The sequence below is a fragment of the Ischnura elegans genome, chromosome X, assembly GCF_921293095.1.
Source record: "Ischnura elegans chromosome X, ioIscEleg1.1, whole genome shotgun sequence".
Classification (NCBI taxonomy): Eukaryota; Metazoa; Arthropoda; class Insecta; order Odonata; family Coenagrionidae; genus Ischnura; species Ischnura elegans.
Window position 1 is genome coordinate 92310272 of NC_060259.1, and position 22017 is coordinate 92332288.

At 36.9% G+C, this 22017-nt stretch overlaps 1 protein-coding gene across 2 annotated transcripts in view; it reads right to left on the minus strand.

The window, feature by feature from the left end:
- Positions 1-22017, minus strand: part of LOC124170585 (prolyl 4-hydroxylase subunit alpha-1) — an 89641-nt gene that overhangs the window by 6829 nt on the left and 60795 nt on the right. For both annotated transcript variants that reach the window (XM_046549384.1, XM_046549385.1), the window contains exons 2-11: positions 17562-17794; positions 16021-16172; positions 15624-15794; positions 15274-15438; positions 14765-14925; positions 7140-7442; positions 5538-5762; positions 4759-4824; positions 2118-2283; positions 669-750 (exon numbers count right to left, since the gene is read on the minus strand). In XM_046549384.1, the coding sequence (XP_046405340.1) occupies positions 677-750; positions 2118-2283; positions 4759-4824; positions 5538-5762; positions 7140-7442; positions 14765-14925; positions 15274-15438; positions 15624-15794; positions 16021-16172; positions 17562-17740 (1662 nt within the window). In that variant the 5' untranslated portion in view covers positions 17741-17794 and the 3' untranslated portion in view covers positions 669-676. The remainder of the gene's footprint in view (positions 1-668; positions 751-2117; positions 2284-4758; positions 4825-5537; positions 5763-7139; positions 7443-14764; positions 14926-15273; positions 15439-15623; positions 15795-16020; positions 16173-17561; positions 17795-22017) is intronic.

Genomic DNA, 22017 nt, shown 5'->3' on the forward strand with positions numbered 1-22017 from the left:
AATGACATGTGAATAGTTGTATGATATACAGCTGCAGCTTATTTGAGGGCTCTTTGGTTTTGGCTTCCCGTGCTGCAGATGATATGAAGGCACGACTATGATGGGAGATCACTGAACCACATATTTGCAACTAATGACCGGCAAAACTGCATGATCTGGTGTTAAGAAAATGTTACTAATGGCTCACAATGTTATAATGTGCTCTTGTAAACCAGGATCCTAGTCATATCTCTGCATTAATACATGAAAATCATCATCAGCAATCAGAATATTATAACCTTCCATTAGAGTAAAAAAATAGTGCACCTGGTCAACCAGATCACTCTTTTTTCACAACATCCTTAAATCAGATGCATCAAAAAAATCAGTTGACATTATTACCAAATGTCAAAGAACACCTGGTAAGGTACCCAAAAACCCAGATCCCAACCTTGGTGAAAAGCATGTTAAGATACCCCTTTCATTTATTTTCAATTAACTATTGCATCCAAAGAAAACTTCCCCGTTAATTGAAGATCTAAAAGAACTGAAGATCAGCTATTCCTAGTTCGCATTTGTCCATATTTATTGTTTGTAATCCTTCCCCAAAATAAACATGGAAATTTGGATTCTTGCATCTGGTAAGGAGGCTACCTTCTCTCTGCAAGATGATTTTCTATGATACATACCAGAGAGATCATTCAGCATCCTTAGTGAGACCACAGGGCCTTTTAAATTCTTGTCCAACTTCATGGAACCATTTATTTGAAACTGCAATAAATAGAGGTATAGGACTGTTAAAATTCAAGAACATACACAATTCATATAGAGCACTTCTAGTGCTAAACAACTGATAAGGAGCTAATGCCATGACATATTCACAACACCATTTCAGAAATTAGATATGAGAACCAGAGAGATATAGCTGATTAACATGATTACACTACTACGAAACAATAATATGAACCAAAACAGATATGATAGCACTTGCGAGAGTATGTATTAACAAGTATTTTAGTGCTTGAATTCTGGCAACAATGATTTTTCACTTGCAAGATATTTTTTAAAATTAAATTCTAAATTAATAAGATGGCTACAGGAAAAACAGGGTAGAATGTCAGTCTTTAAGTGTTTTTCAGTAGATTCCAAATATGCATATGCCAAAGTCTCAAGTCCGAAATCTGAAATCAACAAATCGACCATCTCCACAATGTAGAATCGAAAATTGTTTATTCCTCGGAATTGGTTCAAAGTACGCCAATTCCAAGATATGCTAAAAATCCACAGAGGAAAAAATTATTTGCCTTGACCAGGGTTCGAACCCTGATCCCTTGATTTCCGGTCGAGTGCTTTAGCCAGTTTAGCTACCAAATGACGCCTTAAAGTAATATGTTTTAGTTATTAAAATTTTAAGCGATGATTGGCCAAATAGGTTCCTAATTTTTTCTCGTTCCTTTCATTTCATAGCCCCCGATTGAGCCTTAAATTTTCCAGGAACCAAAAAGTACTGTATTCATTGTTTTGAAATTTGCTCTGGCAAATTCAAAATTTTTTCCAAATTTTTTATGACGCTGTAGTGCATAACATGTTCCCATTAAACAGATAAATTCCTTAATGTTGAACACTTATTTTACTCCCATTTCACCAGAAATGTGCATGCAGCAGACAGTCGATTAACCTGCTGCAGTTTATCCACGTGGCGGATTATCCGTTCACGCGTTCACACTCCTTCGATGTTTTCCACGATACATATTTATAAAAAAATAAAATCTGACACAAAAGCACTAGGGTAACTGTATTTTAATGCAAGGCTACACCGGGCTAATTATTTCCTTTCAGAATCACCTCAGTAAAATGGAATTATTTATTTACTTGTCCTCGACCTCGCGCCGCACAAACAAGGCTTTCGTTTGTTTGCGTCGGAAAATTGACACCGCACCTTTTGTTCTTATGCAAAAAAAATCCTCACTGCAAATTACTGAATTGCACATTATGCATGAGTGCTTTTTATACCTGGAAATTTAGGGTAGTTCTATTTCCAAATATAAATTTGCAGAGGCAACAATCTATGAAACAAAAATTATTTGCCCAAACATGATTCTTTCATAAGTTCACACAAAGAGGACACAGGGACTTACCCCATTTGGATCCTGTCAGGACAGGACAAGCGGCATGACGTGTGAGAAAATCTCCCTCACCGCTACGATGTAAATTGAACCAAAAGGCTGCTGCACCCTTTCTAGGCCATAGTGCCACCTTCAATGCAGGGAAGACTGTGGCGCCTCCTTGATGAACATCACTCATCTGTCAAGAATACCAAGGATTCGGTTCACATCCAGCTGAAATAACTCAATCATCAAAATACATAGAATGAATAAAGCAATCTAAAGTCAATAATCAAATTCCATCCTGAGACATCCTTGAGGATAAATGCACAATCCTTTAAAAGGAAATATGTAATTCTAAAGAAGAATTGGGCCAATTATATGCATGGTGGCTACATTTAATTGCTTCCAATTCTAAACCTTTAAAATGTTTTTCTTAAGGAATCATGTAAAATACCATTGTACAAAATAAAAGTAATAGGTAGCACCAAGAACTGAAACACAGCCCTCTGCTACTCATACCTCTCTGCAGTCAACTCTGCTTACTGGGTTGTTGAAAGATTAGGAAGTTAGCACCTGAATGCTCATGACAGGTGTTTCAGCTTAGAACTCGAATTTATACTTAATTAATGAGCTTGTGAATTCTAAATAATATTTAAATTGTTTTCCTAACCCTATACGTGCACACTGGGGTCCAGTGTACCTCAGCAAATTTATTCTTTGCTATTATTTTTTCAAAAAGCTACATAATTATAGGTAGCTCTCCCCAATGTAAATTCCTTTTCATGTTTAAAGAAGCAAATAATGTGATTGGTGCAGTTATTTACATGCTAAGTGTAACACAAAAAAAATTAAAAATGGTCTGGGGTCTGCCGGACCCCAGTGTGTAGGTCATGAAATTTTTTTTCGGACTTCATCCAAACTTTCATCCTAATGATTTTGTCATTTTTCAACAATTTCATTCAAATATTTTTTCCAAATGCAAACGAACATTACGTTACCTTAAATTTCATACATGCATGCTTATTATATATGATGTAAAATTATAGTGCAATGCATGTTTTCTCGTATGTAAGCGTTAACAAATACCGATTTATGATTTTTGCTAGTGACATTGCAAGTTTGTTGAAGTAAAATGGCTATTTCTTAGTGGCTATTTATTTTTTTTCCCTGGTACAAGGGAGAATCAGGTGACGAAACTTAATATAAGTACTACCCGTAACGAAAGGAGTAGCGCATGGTGTCAAAACTCCTATGCAAGCTTGGCAGTTGTTGTTTGATAACGCTTTGCTAAGCAAGATATTACTCTCCACAAATGAGGAATGACAACGTCAGTGTTTAGGAATAGCAGTTCCACAAACTTATCAAAAAGATGTAGACATCGATGAGATGGAGGCATTGTTTGGACTTCTGTATTTTTCTGGGGTACAGATAACTAGCAATACAAAGCTATATGAGCTGTGGTAAACTGAGTTTGGATCTACACTGTACGATGCACCATTTCTCTACAGCGATTCCTGTCCCTTACATCAAGTCTGCCATTTGATGATAAAACCACAAGTTCAGGGCACAGGAAAATTTATAGCTTTTCAGGAATTCGTAAAATTTGAGAAGGCTTTGTAGCACATTGTAATGAATATCACACGCACCATGAGTATTGCATGGTCGACGAACAGCTTCATTGGAATTTTTTACATGCTACTCTCTTACACTCCAGAAATCCAATGTTAACATGTTCATAATACCTAATGAAATAAGTCCCTTAAATTTCATTAAAAAACTTCACAAGGACATATGAGGAGATGCATTTACTACACATGTATGCTAAATAATGACATACATATGTAACATATATAGAGTAATAACAGTGATATTACTGCCAAAAATATAATTTTCTTATCAGACTACACTCCTTGCAACCACCACTACAATTCGTTTACATTTGCATAATGCAATTTGTTAGTGAGATGCATGCACACTTAAATTTTTATTGCATGTTACGTACACATATGATAGTGTGCAGGCTTCAACATGAAGTGACACAACAACAGAAGAAAGTGATATTTTAAATCAGCACAGGTATTGGAGGCAAAAGGGAAATTGCATCACAAGAGTACATATCCTGTACCACAGTGCTTCCACTGAGCCTACTTCGCACTCGGAGACTGAGTGGCCTGTGCCGGGATGGACTTTTTTCAACCTTTTTGCATCCTATCCATAAAAACTAACATTTACTCTGAAAGCTTTCAAAAGAATTTATATTAATATAACATTTTCTAACAAGTTCAATCAAAAAAAATAATATGCTGTGTAATTGTGACGAAATACATGTATTATTGTAATTGCAATACAACCACATCTTACATTCAATCTAAAAACTACAAAATATGGTACTTGGCTGATCACAAATAAAAAGATTTGGCATAATATAAACTACTATATCTGCAAACTAATGGCAGCAAAAATTAAAATAGTAGTCTTGTAAAAGCAAGATGATGTCAGTCAGCATGAACATGCCTGGGGTATCTCAACTGATCACGCTAAAAACAAAAGGTGCCGTATAGATCTGATTCACCAAGTCACTACATAAAAAAATACAATATAGAATATGAGAGGAATCAAAACGCGAGGGTTTTCTGGGAGAAAAGTATGTCATGGCTCCTCCAATACTCACGTAGAAGAGAATAGTGGCAATTCTATTTCCTGTTCCAAGGGATTTGAAAGCATTCTTCTCTTCTCTCTAGAAGGAAAAAGAGAAAAGCATTATCATTCCTATCTTTGGTCATGTTTTAATGGAAAGGCATTGAAATAAATAATATGAGTAGACAAAAAGGCAACACATATTGAAAGAGTATCACGAAAGTAAGAGATGCCTCCACTGCGGCAAAAAATGACACCAAAGAAACGATCAAAAATATTTCAATGGCAAAAGGCTAGCGGATGGGAGAGAGGAATGGATAGCTACATCAAGCCAATCTTAGGATTGTTCACTAATGATGATGACGATGATGGTGGTGAAAACAATATTACATTTTAAGCATGAACATTCAGCTATTGAGGGATTTCATACTCCAAATTAAGCCATACATAATGCCTTTCCAAATTAGTGATCAAAATGCATATTTGTTAGAAATGCACATGCTAACAATTCACCTCTTTCATCCCTTGGCATGAAAAAATGTACCTAATACTTTGTAGCTAAGATATTCAGTGGAATTCAATGCAAAATGAAAAATAAGAATTCTAGCAAAACTCAAATTAGAAAGGCAACTACATTTCATCAATATCAGTTATTTGAACTCACCACAGTGTAAAATTTCAGATTTTAATTACACTTAGACCAAATTTTTAAATCCAATTCATTCAAGCCAAGGAACCATCTGAATATGGCATGGTGTAGCAATGATTTTCTAAACCAGACAACATTATGATAGCTGCACAATATGATCTCACCCTTGCAAAATCAAAATGAGGTTCATAATGTCCACCTATTCCATAGTTCACCACTTGCAATTCTTCCGCAGTTTCCACCGTTAAACCAGTTAAATCCTCCACTCTTTGATTCACAGCAGCGATTTTTGGGTCGTCTTCTGCCTTCAACCATGCTGACTTACTAATACGGTAGTTAGCCGTCTCCAACTCACCAGTCTTGTAATTTTGAACAGTGGCACGGCGAAACTAAAATGAATAAATACAATTGGGTAAAAGTGTGATGAAGAATGGGTCCTGATCACATTTCAATAGAAGGAAGAATTGATATGAGCATAATTCTGCAGAGAAGCCATGGATGTCCAAGATGGATTTAACATTACCTAGCACACACAGCTCTTTTCCTTGATATTTCTGTCATTATTTGTAATTTTCAGTTGTGTTCTACATTTACTTCTTCATTGCTGATGTTTTGTCCTCATTGGTTGGCAAACAAATACATACACACAGCAACAGCAACTTCTCATGTAATGTTCTTTATTAGAATTGTCAATTAATTTGAGTAAAAGTCTCATTTAATTTACACTAAAACCAGTGTATTCCAGCAGGAAAATAAGTTCACGTTAAGAAACTAACAGTTATGGACCCAGAACTGATTACTGATAAGAGGTAAATGAAGTCTTCATAATGTCGTCTAATGCATCCGATATATTTCATCTTGCACTAAGCCATAGTGTGGCCACGCAGGATATCCAACTTGGAAATTTAAACTGAAAGCGTACACTATTTGCTGCCTTATTTTGAACTGCAGCTTACTCCCACACGTGTGCTGTGGTTACAACGGATGGCGGTTATGATGCAGAAAATGCAAAATATTTCTATTTTAAAATAAATTTCTATTGTAAAAGTAAGGCAGGTCTAAATTTAAAAAATTACAATTTTAAATTTAATTTTAGTGTTTAAGATAAAACTTATTGTTTATGTAATTATTTAATCAAACCCTCAATTATCCTAATTATAACCCTCCCTTATGGGATATCATCAATAACCCTTGATAACCCTCAATTATCGTCATATTTAAATATGAGGCTAACTCTGTGCTAGCTGGTCTATTTTTCAAGCAACTAACATGCAGCCATGAGGTTTGATGCCAGTTGCAATAATGACCTAAGGCAGCATCCAGCACATCATTTGTTGTGAGCAAAATTTTATTTTGCACTAAAATTTTTTGCATCTTGATATTCTCAAAAAGTACACTAGCTATGGATGCAGCATTTTTAGCTGTAATTTGAAATAATGCTATATGGGCAGACAAAAATGTTTTTTTTTTAATTCTGAGTGCTTGATTTTATGACCAAAATTGTTCTACCTCAGAATTTAATGCATATATAATCAAAGGAACACAAAGCATTTGCCCCAACTAAGTCATAGTTTAGCAGAAAGGAACAATCCAGGGGCATGCCACAATTTCCATGATCAACATTAAATAGGCACATATTATCTCACGAGAGGAGGTGAAGCTTAGAGTAAAATTGATTTTCTTATTGATTAAAATAATACCACTCTTCAGCAATCACAGAAGTGAAACTATAAGTTAAACAAAAAGCCCTTTATGCTATCACATACCTTAGGCTGAGCAAGTTTCTTGATGGTTTCCATTTCAGAATCATAGATCACATCATGGTAGATGACAATCCTGGGCTTCAAGTATGCCTCTTCTTCCTTCACACGAGCTAGCTTCAAAAACGGAACACCCTTGTCAACATACCGACACGTGAGCTTGGCTTGATCAGCTGGCGGCAGGGAAATCTCATTCCTGCAAAGCATTTCATACAATTCCCTCTCTTGACCATAGCTGTCCGTTTCCTTTGGTTTAACTGGAGAGTCACGCTGGACAGGCACAACCTTTTTCTCTGCCACTGTGTACACCTAAAATGCATAATATCAATAAATTTCAGTCATCAGATGGGCATAAATTTAAAAATATGAAATACATAAGATGCATTTGGGGCAGCATGATAGCCGTGACCGACAGATATAGATAGACATAACCGTGTAGAGCATTTGGTTACTAAATGAGGGAGGAGGCCCAGGGAAATAAACTATCATACCACCAAAAAGGTGTCCATTTCACACTATTGGGACTTAAATCTGGCTAGAGCCCTACCCTCACCTATTAAAACCAGCCTCCAGCTTAAAGCACAAAATGAGCGAGTGTTATGTCACCTATTTTACCACTAGGCAAAGAGTATTAATACCAAAAATCCCACTAATATTTCAATGCTGACCAAAATCGTGATAAAATTGGAAAGAGAAAGGTTTCAACATGAAAAAGGATGACTCAGATTACCAAACCCTTTTGATCATAAAAAGTATACAATGACAATGTTCTAAAAAGCCACTACAAGAAAAAAAAGTTAGGAAAGAATCACAAGAAGTCGTCATCATAAATTTTAACATATTGGAGACGGGTCCAAGTTTACTCGTATTTCACACACTATCTGATAAAGATGAGTTAACTTGTGCTTTCTACATTTTGCCTTAATATGCCACCTCTAATGATACATAATACCTACTTTGCCTAAGCACCGATTAAATCAATAAACATTCCATTAAACATGATTGCCTTTGTGTTTTCATTAGTTATTGATGGTCCATGAAATTGAAGTGGGAATTTGCCATCTGACGATTGTATCTGCCAAGAATGCATCCCAATTACAGGGATAAAGAAGCAGGAAGAGCTTAAATATTGTATTATTGGTCTTAATTAATACAATGAAACTGGAAACAAATTTCAGTACTATTTGGTTAATTTTTGCTCTAGTCTTCCTCACGAAGACAATTAATCAAGTGAAGCATTTCCTTCATTTGGTTTTATCAGAAATGTTGTACCATCAAATTGTATTAAATGTTATATAAAATGCTTAGAAATTATATAAGCAATCAAGAAACGTGTACAAAAAATGATAAAACACCTTCAAAATTTGCAAAAATTGTCACATTACTATAACACCGCCAAGATTTTCTAAAACACCAAAATAATACAATTTTAAAACGAATTTTAGCAAAAAATAAAACTACTTTCATGGACCTCTAATTATTGAGTAATTGGATTAATTACCGTTAACTGCAAAAAACTAAACTTCCTTGGAAATATACCCAGCCACAGGAGTAAGTTTTAAAAAACATCTAGTCTTGAATGTGATAAAACCAAAATAAGGAACTGTGAGCATCATGCTTTTTTCTGCAGTGGCAATAATTAACACTTTTACTGCTTGCATGTCAATGTGTTGTTCTAGTTGGGTGTGTAGATGGCCACTTCAACAGCCCACTTTCTTACATTACAATAACAATAGAACTAAATGTTTTCTTCACAAAAATAATATTCAACTGGTACAATCCTTCCATGGCTTTGAGCCCATAACATATCTTCAGCATTGGGAAAAATGTAAATGTAGTCCATAAAATTATGCACTAGAAATAATTAAAAATCTGCTATTTTACAGACTCTTGCAAGAACAGCCTCAGCAGTCTTGGCATATCCCACTCAAAATGGGGAGACAGTAAAGAAGTCACCCCGAGCAGTATACATGATCCATAAGGACAATGAAGTTAAGTGCATACCTCATAAGGAACAAGGCAAGGAAAATAATATAAAATCATTAAACATGACTCTCCTTACATTTAATGGCAACTTTATCCACCAACCTCACATCCCCTAAGTATGTGTGTAACTGATTAAACAAGAAAAATTTAGGCACTGCAGTTATTCCTACAGAAGAAAAAGATCTTAGCATTCCGAGAAACACAGCCAATAAAAAAGAATCCGAATCCCATCACAGTTTTCAATGATTTGGAGATTTTGACCAGGTTCCTTAAACATTCTGACCCAGAACACCAGTGATGAGTTCTCCTTCCAAAGCCAGTTCCCCTGGCAGAGAAAAACTCTTTTAACTATGCCATGCAAAGTATCACCACCAATTGGGGATGAATATGCCTTTAAAATGTCCATGATTGATTCCTTAAATTTACTTCCATTTGATCCTGCTGTAATTCATTTACAATAACAGCCAGAAACATAATTCCATAGATTCACAGGATGTAACAAAGATTGAATTCATAATTGAAATAAATTTCATTTCATCATGACCTTTAACCTTTATCGTCCATGCGGTCCCAAAAGGGACCACCTAATGTTTTTGTCTATGGCCTTGCGGTCCCTTTAGGGACCACTGAGACATACTTTGTTTAAAATTGGCTTATAATGAGTTTCGTTGCTGAGATAGTGTAAATATTTTTTTAGGCTCCTGGAATGACACTTGCTAAGATCAGAAAATAGGTTACACTAGCGATATGACTGAAAGCCATCCTTTAAAGGTTAATCATGTACGTGAACAGATACTCTCTAATGTATACTTTAGTATAGTGAAAAACCAGCATCGGACAAAACATCAGACAGGACCAATGAAGTCACACAGTTGCTATTTCAGCATGTGCAAAATTTGCCATCTTTTTGAACAACTTCTTCTTATAACTGGGATATATATCTAAAATTCAATTCACTTCTCTTAATTTCCAGTTCTATAACACTTAATATTTACTAAGCCATCAGATCATTTCCACACATGCCATGATGAGACAATTCACGAAGCTCCAGGTATACAATTACAGCACATATAGTTGTGTACCATGATTGATCTGAGCTAAACTACATAGCTTATCTCCTCATTGTTCATAGTCTTTTAATAAATACATGTTTCATCCATTGATAATATGGATATACTTGGCACTACAACAGCCACACAGAGGGGGAAGCCTTTGCTCCAACTGTCAAGGAGTGGCCCCCAAAAGGTTTCTCAGTGCTCACGCAAAGGAACCAACATGAGACAAGAGCCCCAAATGCGATATTGGCCCCGAAAGTCTCCAGGCGGCCCTGATAGTACAAATCACCCACACAAGTACACGCACAAACAAGTTAGTAAGGGCAACCCAGGCAACCCTATTACTAATAATGCAGCCATACGACAAAAGTAAAAAGCTCTGATATTTATATGTAGTGTTTACTTATAATAATAAAGTTTATTGTAGATGCTCCTTCATGCATATATATGTACATATATGCATATCAGGCATTAGTTGATGGAGAATTATTGCTTGCCCATGCATCCAAGTCAAAATTCATGCTCATACATAACACAAATAGCATTATTATCGCATTTTGAACATTTATAGAAACCTGGATGAAGCGTTTCGACACCCCAAATAAGAATTGTCAAAGAGTAAGGTGGCTGAGGTAAAGGAACTGGCTCCTCTCCACTCAATATGTGACATTGGCATGCTGTCCTGTGTGGCTGAGTCCACCCTCACCTATCCAAAACAACCTTCGAGTGGAATAACCGAGTGAAGTGAGCATTTTGAGAATAGGAGACTAAGGTTAAGATGATAGTGGTGGCCGTATGTGTTTGCTGTTGATAATTCTGAAAGGGCCTCTCTCCACTCAATGAATGAGCATTGGCTTCCTTAAAATGATTTCAAGCCTTGAGATATCAAAGACAAGTTATTGGCTTTTCTGTACCTCAGGCATACAATGACTATGACATGGAATTAACCAAGAATAAAAATATATAAAGAGAATAAGTGAAATCTCCAATGAAATGTCCAAATGATTTTAAAATATCAACAGAATTGTTTTCATACATATTAGCAAACATAGAGTACATACATAACACAACAATTTCACTCAAGGATGATTTCATGTACAATTTCTAGGATACATGTACCAATAGGCTGAGTTTTTTTATGGGAAAAATCATATTTTATTACAAAATGACCAAAATCCCATGATTATAATGATGACCAGGAGTTCAATTAAATAATACCACTTTTCAACATAAAAATTATCAGGGAATTCCAATTCAGACTAAAGAAAGAAAATTTGTCCTGTTTTCATCGAGTATAATGCAGTTCCAATAAATTATGTTTGAAAAAATGCTTCAGACAAGGATATATAGCTATTATAGCTAATTTTTTAAGATTCCCCATAAAATTTGGACAGTAGGGCTGTAATTACAATCTAAAAACTAAAAAATTTTCAGTGAGAAAAAATAAAATTGAATTCCACCAACAAAAAGTTTAACGTCAGAGGAGGTACAGAAATCACAAACGTACTAGTGATATATTTTACGTTTGGTGAGGTGATATAAGTATGGGTACTTCGCTTACATTGACCATTGTACTCAAATTTGCCTGATCTATAAGAATAAGAGATAATTAATGATTAGACAAATCATGGAACATAAATTTTTTCATGGAGGCTTCTTCAATAAGAAATTATCACCATAAATGGCAACAAGAACTCTTCACAACGGTTAGGGCTCCTTGATATTTATCCATAATTTCAATTTTGATGAGATATTTGCTTTCTTTAGGACTTTTTCCTAGATTTGCAAAAGCTTTCCCATCATCTTCCTGCTTTTTGAATTGCAAACCACCAAAAGTGCCAAATCCGCGATTTAAATTCAAACCACAGATTAAAACATTGAATTCTCGACACCCCCAAATTACATAAGCCAGAAACCTTGCCATCAAATGATGCATTACGATCCCTATCACTACACCACCAATTTGCATTCTTTATTCTCTCCATCAACTAAGCAAAGCTGTTTTAAAAAATGGTGTGCATAAGAGCACTCTAAGAGGACATTGGAGAGACAAGGGCATTCCAGGGGAGAGAGCACTCTAATCATGGCAGTGGGTGACTTTGTAGCATATTCTCAACTCCCTAGAATGACTGAACAAAATGTTATGGTAGGTACCGATATGGCTTTTATATCTACCAATCTAGCACATAATTGGCCCAGCAACACAATGAATCACTATGAGCTTCCGACAATCAACACGTATACAGGCAAGAAGCGGCTGAGAAGAATGCTCCACAAAATGATATTAGCACCCACATTAGCTGCTTTGGAGTGGACATATTCAGCATTAAACCCCAACATTGTAGCTATGGTATTTTGAGAGCATACTAGGTAGGTCTACACAGGGTGGCACATTTGATATGTAAAATGCAAATGCTGCACCTTCCTTCAATAAATACCCTCTATTTTAATTTGTTATTCTTGAGAGCCTGTCATGATTCAAACTCGATTTTTCAAGATGGCCACCATGCACTACACTTTTGCAGCTTCCTTATTGCTCTGCACCTTCTCAAGGAAACAAATTGTTGCGGGGAAGATTGTGAATCCTTTTGGCATAAATGACTCATTTGTCAATGAATTTGACGTTTCTGTCGGGGAGAGAAAATTCCTCGCATGGGGATAATGTCCTTCCATCATTTGATGGAAGTGATGACAATTTCAAATTGTTGGGCATTGCCTGTTCCTCAAAATTTCCATTTGTTCATTTTTTCACCCTTCAGGCATGATAGACTTTTCGTTGGCAAGCTTATTGGTGCTTCCTCAAATACTTATACAGTAGACTCTCATTAAAATGATCAACGTTATTACAAGGTTCTTAGTTTTACCAAGCAAATCGTTGGCCCCAAAGAAAAGGCTCATCCAATCTATAGTAAAAGAAATGCTATTACAAAATTTTCGTTATTACAAAATTACAAACTTCAGTCCCCATCCCGGCAGCTATAAAATGAACTTTACTATGAAGTTCCTTGGATAAGCAATGGCATTTAGGTGGATATAAAATATACTGCGGCGTAATCACAGTGCAACATTTAAGTTCTCCTTGTGCACTGTGCCCAAAAGCAACAATTATGGTTCTTTCATCAGTAGGAGATACTTCAGTATTCATGCAACATCATATAATAAGGCTAATATAATAAGGCTAATATAATAAGGCTTTATATAATATAAGCTTCATTCCTCCGGAATCATGGTGACTCATTCATTAACGAATGTTATACCCTATGGCCGTATGGTATGTCCTCTTTTGGCCTTCAGAGATACAAACATTCTAAAAATTCAAGCGTGCCCAAAATTTCAAATTTGACTCCTATGGAGTTGGCTGATGAGACACGGTATGGTGTAGAGGAACTTGCACTTGGGGCACAGTCTGAACTAAGTACCAATCAATCCTTTATGAAGTCAGGAACTGTACAGTGTTTCGTCTATTCTTCTTTCCTGCGGACAGTGAATTTTCTTTGCTCCAGCTCCGTCGCACGCACAGCTAGATCAGTTCATCACAATCACACGTTAACATAAAATTGTAATGCAGCATTGCATTCTGAAGGGTAATCACACTTTTCGATGCCTTGCATAGGTTTATCAATTTATGAACAAGGTCTCGGAACGCATGGTATCGATGTCGAGGACTTACTGTATTTGATATGTCGAGGACTTACTGTATTTGTGCATAATGCAATCACATATATCATATACATGATTCTGAAGCTATTCCACAGCACGACTCTTTAAGTATGGGAGATTGAAGAGAGAAGGAATTTTGGCAATTTATGTTTTTTGTGATGATTCCTAAAGGAAACGCTCTTACGAAGTCCATAATTACAAACATTCGGTTTTTAGGTCCGTTGATCTTCATAATAACGAGAGCTCACTGCATGCATATTTTGTTTTCAGTGCCTTCGTAAGTAAGTTCCCTTGGAACAGACTTTTTTTTTACTTTTCCCGATGGTGAGGACAAGAACATACACAGCACCGCAAATAAATTGTATGTAAGCTGGCCCAACCCCAGGCATGTGGCAAGGCCACTTGGTTTTAAAGGTTTTAGAAAACGTCAATGAAATTAATTAGAGTTAGTATTTATCCTGTTTTACTTTTTTTGAAAATGTAAGGTTTGTTACTTTTCTTATGTTTTAATTGCAATTAAGAAGTTTTGAGATTACGTATCGATTGTGATTAACCGTACATGACGATCAATAAAAGTAGCAGAAATAAAATTTCTTCACTCCAGAGCAGAACAATTATTAATTAGTGATTTTCTGATACATATATTATTTAGGCAGGCAGTTTTTATTCTTATTTTTTATTTTAAATCCAGTCTTAGGATTTTTGACCTTGATTATTGAATGAATTGATCCAATAACTAACTAGTAACGAATGATGTAACATCAAATTGCATTTGAACTTGTCGTACACTACAGTGCATGCGCCCATTCCCGCCTGATTTTGAAAAACAGCTCTACTACAGCCACCAAAGTAAACAACAAGTGCCAAGCAATGATGTCAAGGGCTTTAAAGTTAAGTCTCCCATTTGTGATAAGCAGCGAGTGAGCCCACCTCGTCAAGAGGGTCTGCAGATCCATCTTCACCCTTCCTGTGGCGTCCACTCTTAGATTCAATTTCAGCCTCATAGTACACCTTGTTCCCAAGTGCCCGCTGGTGCGTTGGAATAATCTCTAAAAGCTCATTAGTCATTTGCAAAGCACTATGGACATTCCCTGGAAGATGAAAAGCATACATAATTAATATCGCCTAGAATAGCACCCACTGAAAATATAAGCATAGATAAACATGTAAGTCACCATGGTTATGTGTATTGGAGAATTTGAATTAAAACAGTGCCATTAATGGCTTAGTTCAACTGAAAATAATTGAATTTGATTCAATTTGATGCTACTAATTGAAACACATCAGAGATAGTTAAAAAGTCCATTGCCACAGGTGATATTTGAGGACCACCAACTATTTTCTCCCTTCCTAAGGCAAAAATATTCAAGAGATGATAATTTGATCATTAAAAACTATGGAAAGTAAACTAAGACCACCATTTTTAAAAGAATCCCTACCTTGCTGGTACATAGAGAAAGCAAGGTACTCCAGAATATCTGCTTTCACAGTTGTTTTATTTCTTTCCTCTTCATACCTCTGCAAGGCTTCAGTCATCCACAGGACAGTGTGGTAGAAATCTCCGTTGTTGTATGACTGCCTTCCCAACTCAAAGCAACCACCCGCTGAAAAATGCATGCAACAAGTTTTAAACACTGACGGACTTTAAAACTTCATAACAAAACTTTACTAAGCCAACTTTTTTAGGAATGCATGCTAAACCCTAGGTTGATTTAAAATTTGTGGAGCAGTGAATTTATTGAGAATGCTGCTCTGCCTCGTGCAGCCCTTAAATTTGATGAGAACTAACCTGTCAATGCTGTGCTATACTGGACACCATTGAGCTCCCCTCTCGCCACTGAGGCAGTGTCCAGCTTGTAGGTGTCCTGCAGCCTCATCAATGCAACAGCAGCACCATTTAAATCTTCATCTGAGGGAAACTTGAGGACTTCTCTATATCTCGTGATATTTTCCACAAATCCTAATGAGAGATAAATAACACAAGATTAAATCAATACAATACCAACATGATATGTATGATCAAGAGCTCCACATCAGGACTATTTCCAAATTAGTGACAAAATGGTCATCAAGTTAAGAGTAGTGATCACTAATTTATTATCATCATAATCCAATAGAAGGAATGGCAGATCTTATCACCAAACTTAACTTTTACTCACATATTTATAAAAAATGGGCTTTCTTACCTAAACCAACATCATCCATCATGGTAGCCTCAACCTCTTTCCAATCTGTCGTCAGTCTCTTTACTAATAAGTAAGCATTTATAGGATTAGCGAGATACTGCTGCACATCTTGACTAGCTTCATCATGCTCTTTCGCATATTCAGCAGCAAACCTGCAAACACAATACAGGCAATTATGCCAGATTCGGATAAAATACTCACTCCTAACTCCCACTATACAACTGTATTTTACACATCTATTTTCAAAGGTAAAAAGTAAAAAACATCACAGAGTAATTTAAGCAAATAACGCTACCAAATACAAAAAATATTGAAAGCCATGACACAAATCAATCTTCTTCCATAAACATAATCACTTAAAATGTACATTAGGGATAAACCGCTTATTTGCGTGCTTCCCCGGCATCATTTCTTTCTTCACACTTCACAAAAAGTTCTCATTTCAAAAGACACACTCCAGGGTGAACTATACTTTCACCGTGGACCTTGCACCTCTTACTGAAGGCTCTGCTCCTGCTCTTACTTCCTGAGCCTTTAAGCCGACCCAACTCCTTTCAAAGGTCAACCCTAGAATCCTAATTGGATCCTAATAATCCTTTTTCATGGATTAAATAGGACTAAATAAGAAATAAATTAATAGAAACTACTAATAGGATTGCTTTTTCAGCTCTATCTATTTAGCATCTTACACACAAACACAAAAATATTAGTAACCCTTTACAGCAAATTCAATTTTCTGCCATAAAAGTGCAATCATGATGGTATCAAGAAATGTTCTTAATCATGGAGCTTTTCTTTGGCCTACAAAAAAACATGAACACTTATAAATCCAGTCCACAAAGAAATTATGGCCTAGCTGCAGAAAAGCCATGAGTCGGCATTTAAGTCATAATGGCTGCCCCTGTGGAGCCATAATGGCTTTCTCCCCTCAGCCATACCTTGGTCATAAGTAGTGAGGTCAAACTTAGAATTGGAGGCTTTTGGGAGCAGTTGTGTATTATGCTTTGTCAACCAAGCTCTCCCGGCCATTGCAGGTTGCATCATCAGGCGATGAATTCATCGAGCATCATTCATCGCCAGATCATGCAACCTGCAATGGCTGCAAAAGCTCGCTCAACAAAGCGTAACAAGCAGCTGCTTCCATAAGCCTCCGATACCAATGATTCTTGCTGTGAAAGCCCACATTTCAAGTTTTCCAAACTTAGAACATCATACCATAGCCATAGACATATTCATTCACAAACTGGTATAAATGATATTTCCAATTACAATGGAAATATTTATGGATACAAGTAACAGTATTTAGCAAAAAAACTTTAACCCTTCAGTAGATATGACTGATTCTAATGAAAAAAATGTTCACATAAAACCTCCAGTTGGACATTCGTATTTGCAAAATGAGAATTTTTAAATCTCAAACCATGAATCAGATATTAATTTACTTGCAATGTCTACCTCTGCCAGTTTGTGAGCACCCATTTTCTAAATGCAACTCAAAACCAACTCACTAGATATATCCCAATACCTATGAACTTCCTCACCTCTTCAACAATCTAAGTTTGTTTTCCTGCGCATCCATGTACCCCTCCAATGTCCTTATGAGCACAGCTTCGGTCTCGAGGAGCTCTTCCATATCAGCCAAAGCTGTATAAAGTTCTCCATGACAGCAAATGCTGACAGAAAACAGAATTAGCGCTAACAGTGATGCCCCCAGGCTCATATTCAGTCTCACTCAGGGGATGATGAGCAGATATATCTTGGCGACTCTCAACTCCTGCAAAACAATTGAAAATGGAACTTTAAAGAAACAAAGCAGCACCACAACAAGTTAACTTTCACCATAAATAAATCATAACGGAGAACCCTTTTGTATTGAGAGCTTGAAAATAAAAAAACCATGCCCTAGATGAAGGATAAAATGGCCCCATGAGTAACTCTCATTTGGGCTGCAAGGAATTGATACATTATAACTACCTTGCCCTTAAATTAGAGGCTAGAAAATACTCAATCGTCAAAGAAAAAAAGTGATTTGGCTGTTTAGAATGATGCACATCAACCATAAATTACTATATGTAGTTGCACTGATGAATACACACTGGCCCTCTAAAAATTCAACACCTCCACTGTTCTCCCAGAGAGCCTGATTGAATCACGGAGGTCATAAAGATGGTGGCAACTGACATGTGTGGTGTATGTTCTGGGAAGGTAAATCTAAATCGCCAACACATTATTTGCAATAGGAGAAATGAAAGTGTCCATAAAAAGTGTACGAAGTTGAAGGATAGTTCTTTTTAAGCTCTCATTGCTGATACAGAATTGGAGTGTAAAAACTCTTCTCAGGATACCACGCGGGTAAGATTATATGAGAGCACCGACGTTTCAAGTACCGACTCGCTACCCATTCTCATGGCTACTGACAGAAAATTTGAAGTGACCGTTGAAGCTCAGCATTAGGAGGGGCCGGATTGGTCGAGTCCCGATTGTTGTTGCGGAGGACCGTGGACCAGCGTAGACTTAGCTCTGGCAAGCATAACTCTTTTAAGGGTTCTATTCCAAGAGCTGCTGATCGAAAATCCGGTGTCTCTGTTTACATTCTTATTCTCAAGTCTTATTTCAATAGCCTCTTTGGCTAAACGATCCAAGAATTGATTAGATCGCCATAAAACTCTGGTGTCATCCCACCGTATTTTATGGTCCTCATCCAGGCTATGCTCGACTATGGCTGATTTTTCCGGTTGACCAAGTCGGAAATGCCTTTGATGTTCTTAGAGACGAGTAAATATTGTTCGCCCAGTTTCCCCCACGTAGACATTACCACACTCACAGGGGATTTTATAAACTCCAGGAGTCATAAGGCCAATTGGATCTTTTGCACAGACGAGACAGTTTCTTAAACTTGTCATAGGTCGATGGATGGTTTCGAAATTATATACCTCCTCAAAACCCTAGAAATTTTGCCCGATATCGTGGTAAATATAGGGTAAAAAGGCCCTGGCTGTCGGTTTAGGTTGGTCTTCCTTCATAACCGAGCCCTTTGCACTTTCAGAAGATTTTCTGATGGCCAAAGAGATCTGCCGCTCTCCGTACCCATTCTGGCGGAAGGTATTCTTAAGATAGTCCAATTCCGAAGGAAGACTCTCCATGTTGGAAATTGCTCTCGCACGATGTATCAGGGTGGAAAGAACAGCTTCTCGTTGGGAGGGATGATGGTGACTATGGCCATTGAGGTACAGATCTGTATGTTTGGGTTTACGAAAGACACTATGACTCAGTTTGCTATTTTCTTTCCTATGAACGTCAAGAAAGGCAATCTTATTATTCCGCTCTATCTCCATCTCACTTGATGTTCTGGTGTTGGTCGTTCATATGGCCCAAAAAAGTGTGAAGAGCGTCCACTCCATGAGGACATATTGTGAAGGTGTCATCCTTGTATCTTAGGAAGCATTTGGGCGTAACGGAGCAGATGAAAGGGCTATCTCTTCAAAATCTTGCATATAAAAGTTGGTAACGGCTGGTGACATAGGGGATCCCATTGCAACTCCATCTGCCATTTCGTAGAAACTACCGTTGTATTTAAAAAAGGTGTATGTAAGAGTATGATGGAATAATGTTACCGTCCCACTGTCAAATTTCTCCTCCAGAAGTTTGAACGTATCAGCATAAGAAACCCGTGTGAACAAGGAAACAACATCCAAGCTGACCATGATGTCCGTCTTCTCCAAAGTAAGGTTTTCCAAAATCCCAACAAAATGTGATGAGTTTTTTATGTGGTGTTCACAAACACATACAAACGGAGACATAATACCAGTAAGGTATTTAGCCAAATTATATGTGGCAGATCCAATAGCACTCGCAATAGGTCGTAAAGGAACACCTTCCTTGTGTATTTTCGGTAGTCCATACAGTCTGGGAGGTGCCGGAGCATGAGGATAAATATTTTTGGCTACTTCTTCAGAAATGCCTGACTTATTCATTAAAGATATGGTCTTCCTCGTAATTGAGTCCGTAGGATCACTATTCAACTTTCGGTACGCCCGATCATTGAGGATATCTCCAATTTTTTGCTGGTATTCCAAAGTTTTCATAAGAACAGTGGCGTTCCCTTTATCCGCAGGTAAAATGGTAACCAGTTTGTTTTCACGCAAAGTACGAAGCGCGAAAAGCTCTCCTCTCGAAATGTTTGGCTTAGGAACGACAGCCTTCTTCAAAATAGTAGACACTTCGCGTCTCACCTCCTCCGCCAAATCATTGGGAAGCTTCCAAATGGATGAATGTTGAATGGTGATCCTACGAAGTTGAATGGTTACACCTTAAAAAATTATTTTTGGCAGTGAGAATGATGCCTCCCCACTTTTCTTTGACTACATGAAGGCAAAATATACCTCTCCTGCTTTGAAAGACATAAGGATCAACAAGGATTGAAAAAAAAGGAAAGGGATTTTTAGGCTGCTTTGAAAAATGAACGGAGTCCAACATAGATTTTGAAGAACAGTAAATTTCTACACTGGATTTCATACTCAATATACCTCATATGGGGAAACTCTTCAAATATTGGATATAGAACCTTTACTGGTCAGAAAGACACTTAATGATCTGTTGCTTTTATATAAACTATGCCATAATAGGAGTTAGGTGGAAGAGGGGACTTCCTAGTCTCAACCTCGCCCGAATAAAGACATTTTATTATTATTATTATTATTATATGATATGTTGCACTTGCCTCAAAGACATTAGCTTTATTGTTTAGTTACTTCAACAAGAAATTGCAACACTTTCTTGGTGAAATTTTGTAAAAACAATATTGTTTACAATAATCTTGTCACCAGGCCAATGAAGCTATTTAACGGCGCGCACCCCCTTGTGGGGCCGCCCGTATTGCCAAACATTGCAGAACCACAATTGCAACGTTTTTATATCATAAGATGGCATTGTCTTGTATTTTTACATAATCACTTTAATTAAAACCTTCTTCAACTTTGCATGAGACTTGATTATTTTTTATTACGATAAAAGTAAAGGTAACTCAAGGTATCTTTTGCACCTGCCTTTAAGTTTTTTCTGTATCCGCTACTGCATCACATGAAATTGATGTAAATATATTTTACGATTCTTTTGATTCCTTTAAGCAAAATATGTAAACATTTTCGCTGTCATTATACTATCAATAAAAGCAAAAATTATAATTTTGCTAAATTTTAATAGCCATCTTGTCCATATGATTAAAGAAATATCCCCATAAGTATCTACCTATATGTACTCAAATGTAATTTGTATTTGAAATACTACCTCGTAACTTTTTAAATGTATTACTTTTCTTGTAATTTCCTTACAATTAATATTTGTAAATTGGGTAAAGTCCCGTGAAATAAATTCCTCGGGATTTGTACCTTTCACTTTAAATAACGACTCAAGTCCTCCTCTTCCTCGAAAACATCCTTGTTTCACCTTCCCAATATAATGGCATGGTGAAGATACTATTGGCACCTAGTTACTACGTCATCACTTGAGACTGGTCACTCGTCTCTCATCAGTGGTCAGTCGCAATGTAGCCGTCAGTAGGAACCAAAGCACGGGGCATATGGCCCGTGCTAACAAAGTGCCTCACTATCCATCCGTGCCTTCACTATCAGCTCCTCTCCTTCCCAAGACCTTGGTAATATCCTAACTTTTGGCTATTCTGGATGCTCAAATTCATTATACTTCACGTCTTTTCATTGAACTGATTTGACAATCGGGATTTTACATGGAAATAACTTTGGGCTAAAAACCTAAAAGACTTTTGTGTGATCATTCGCTTCCCGACATCAAAGGCAAGAACCTACACTTAAAACGTGCGACCCCTGTCTTAGGTCCCGCGCTGTAACGTTACACCATTGCATGCACTCTTTCTGAGCCTTATTCCACCCCAGCATTAACGTTTAAGAGATCCGGTGTGTATAATCCTATAGCTTCCACTCCAAAAGTCTCCCTCTTCACTTCCCAACAATGGGGGTTGAA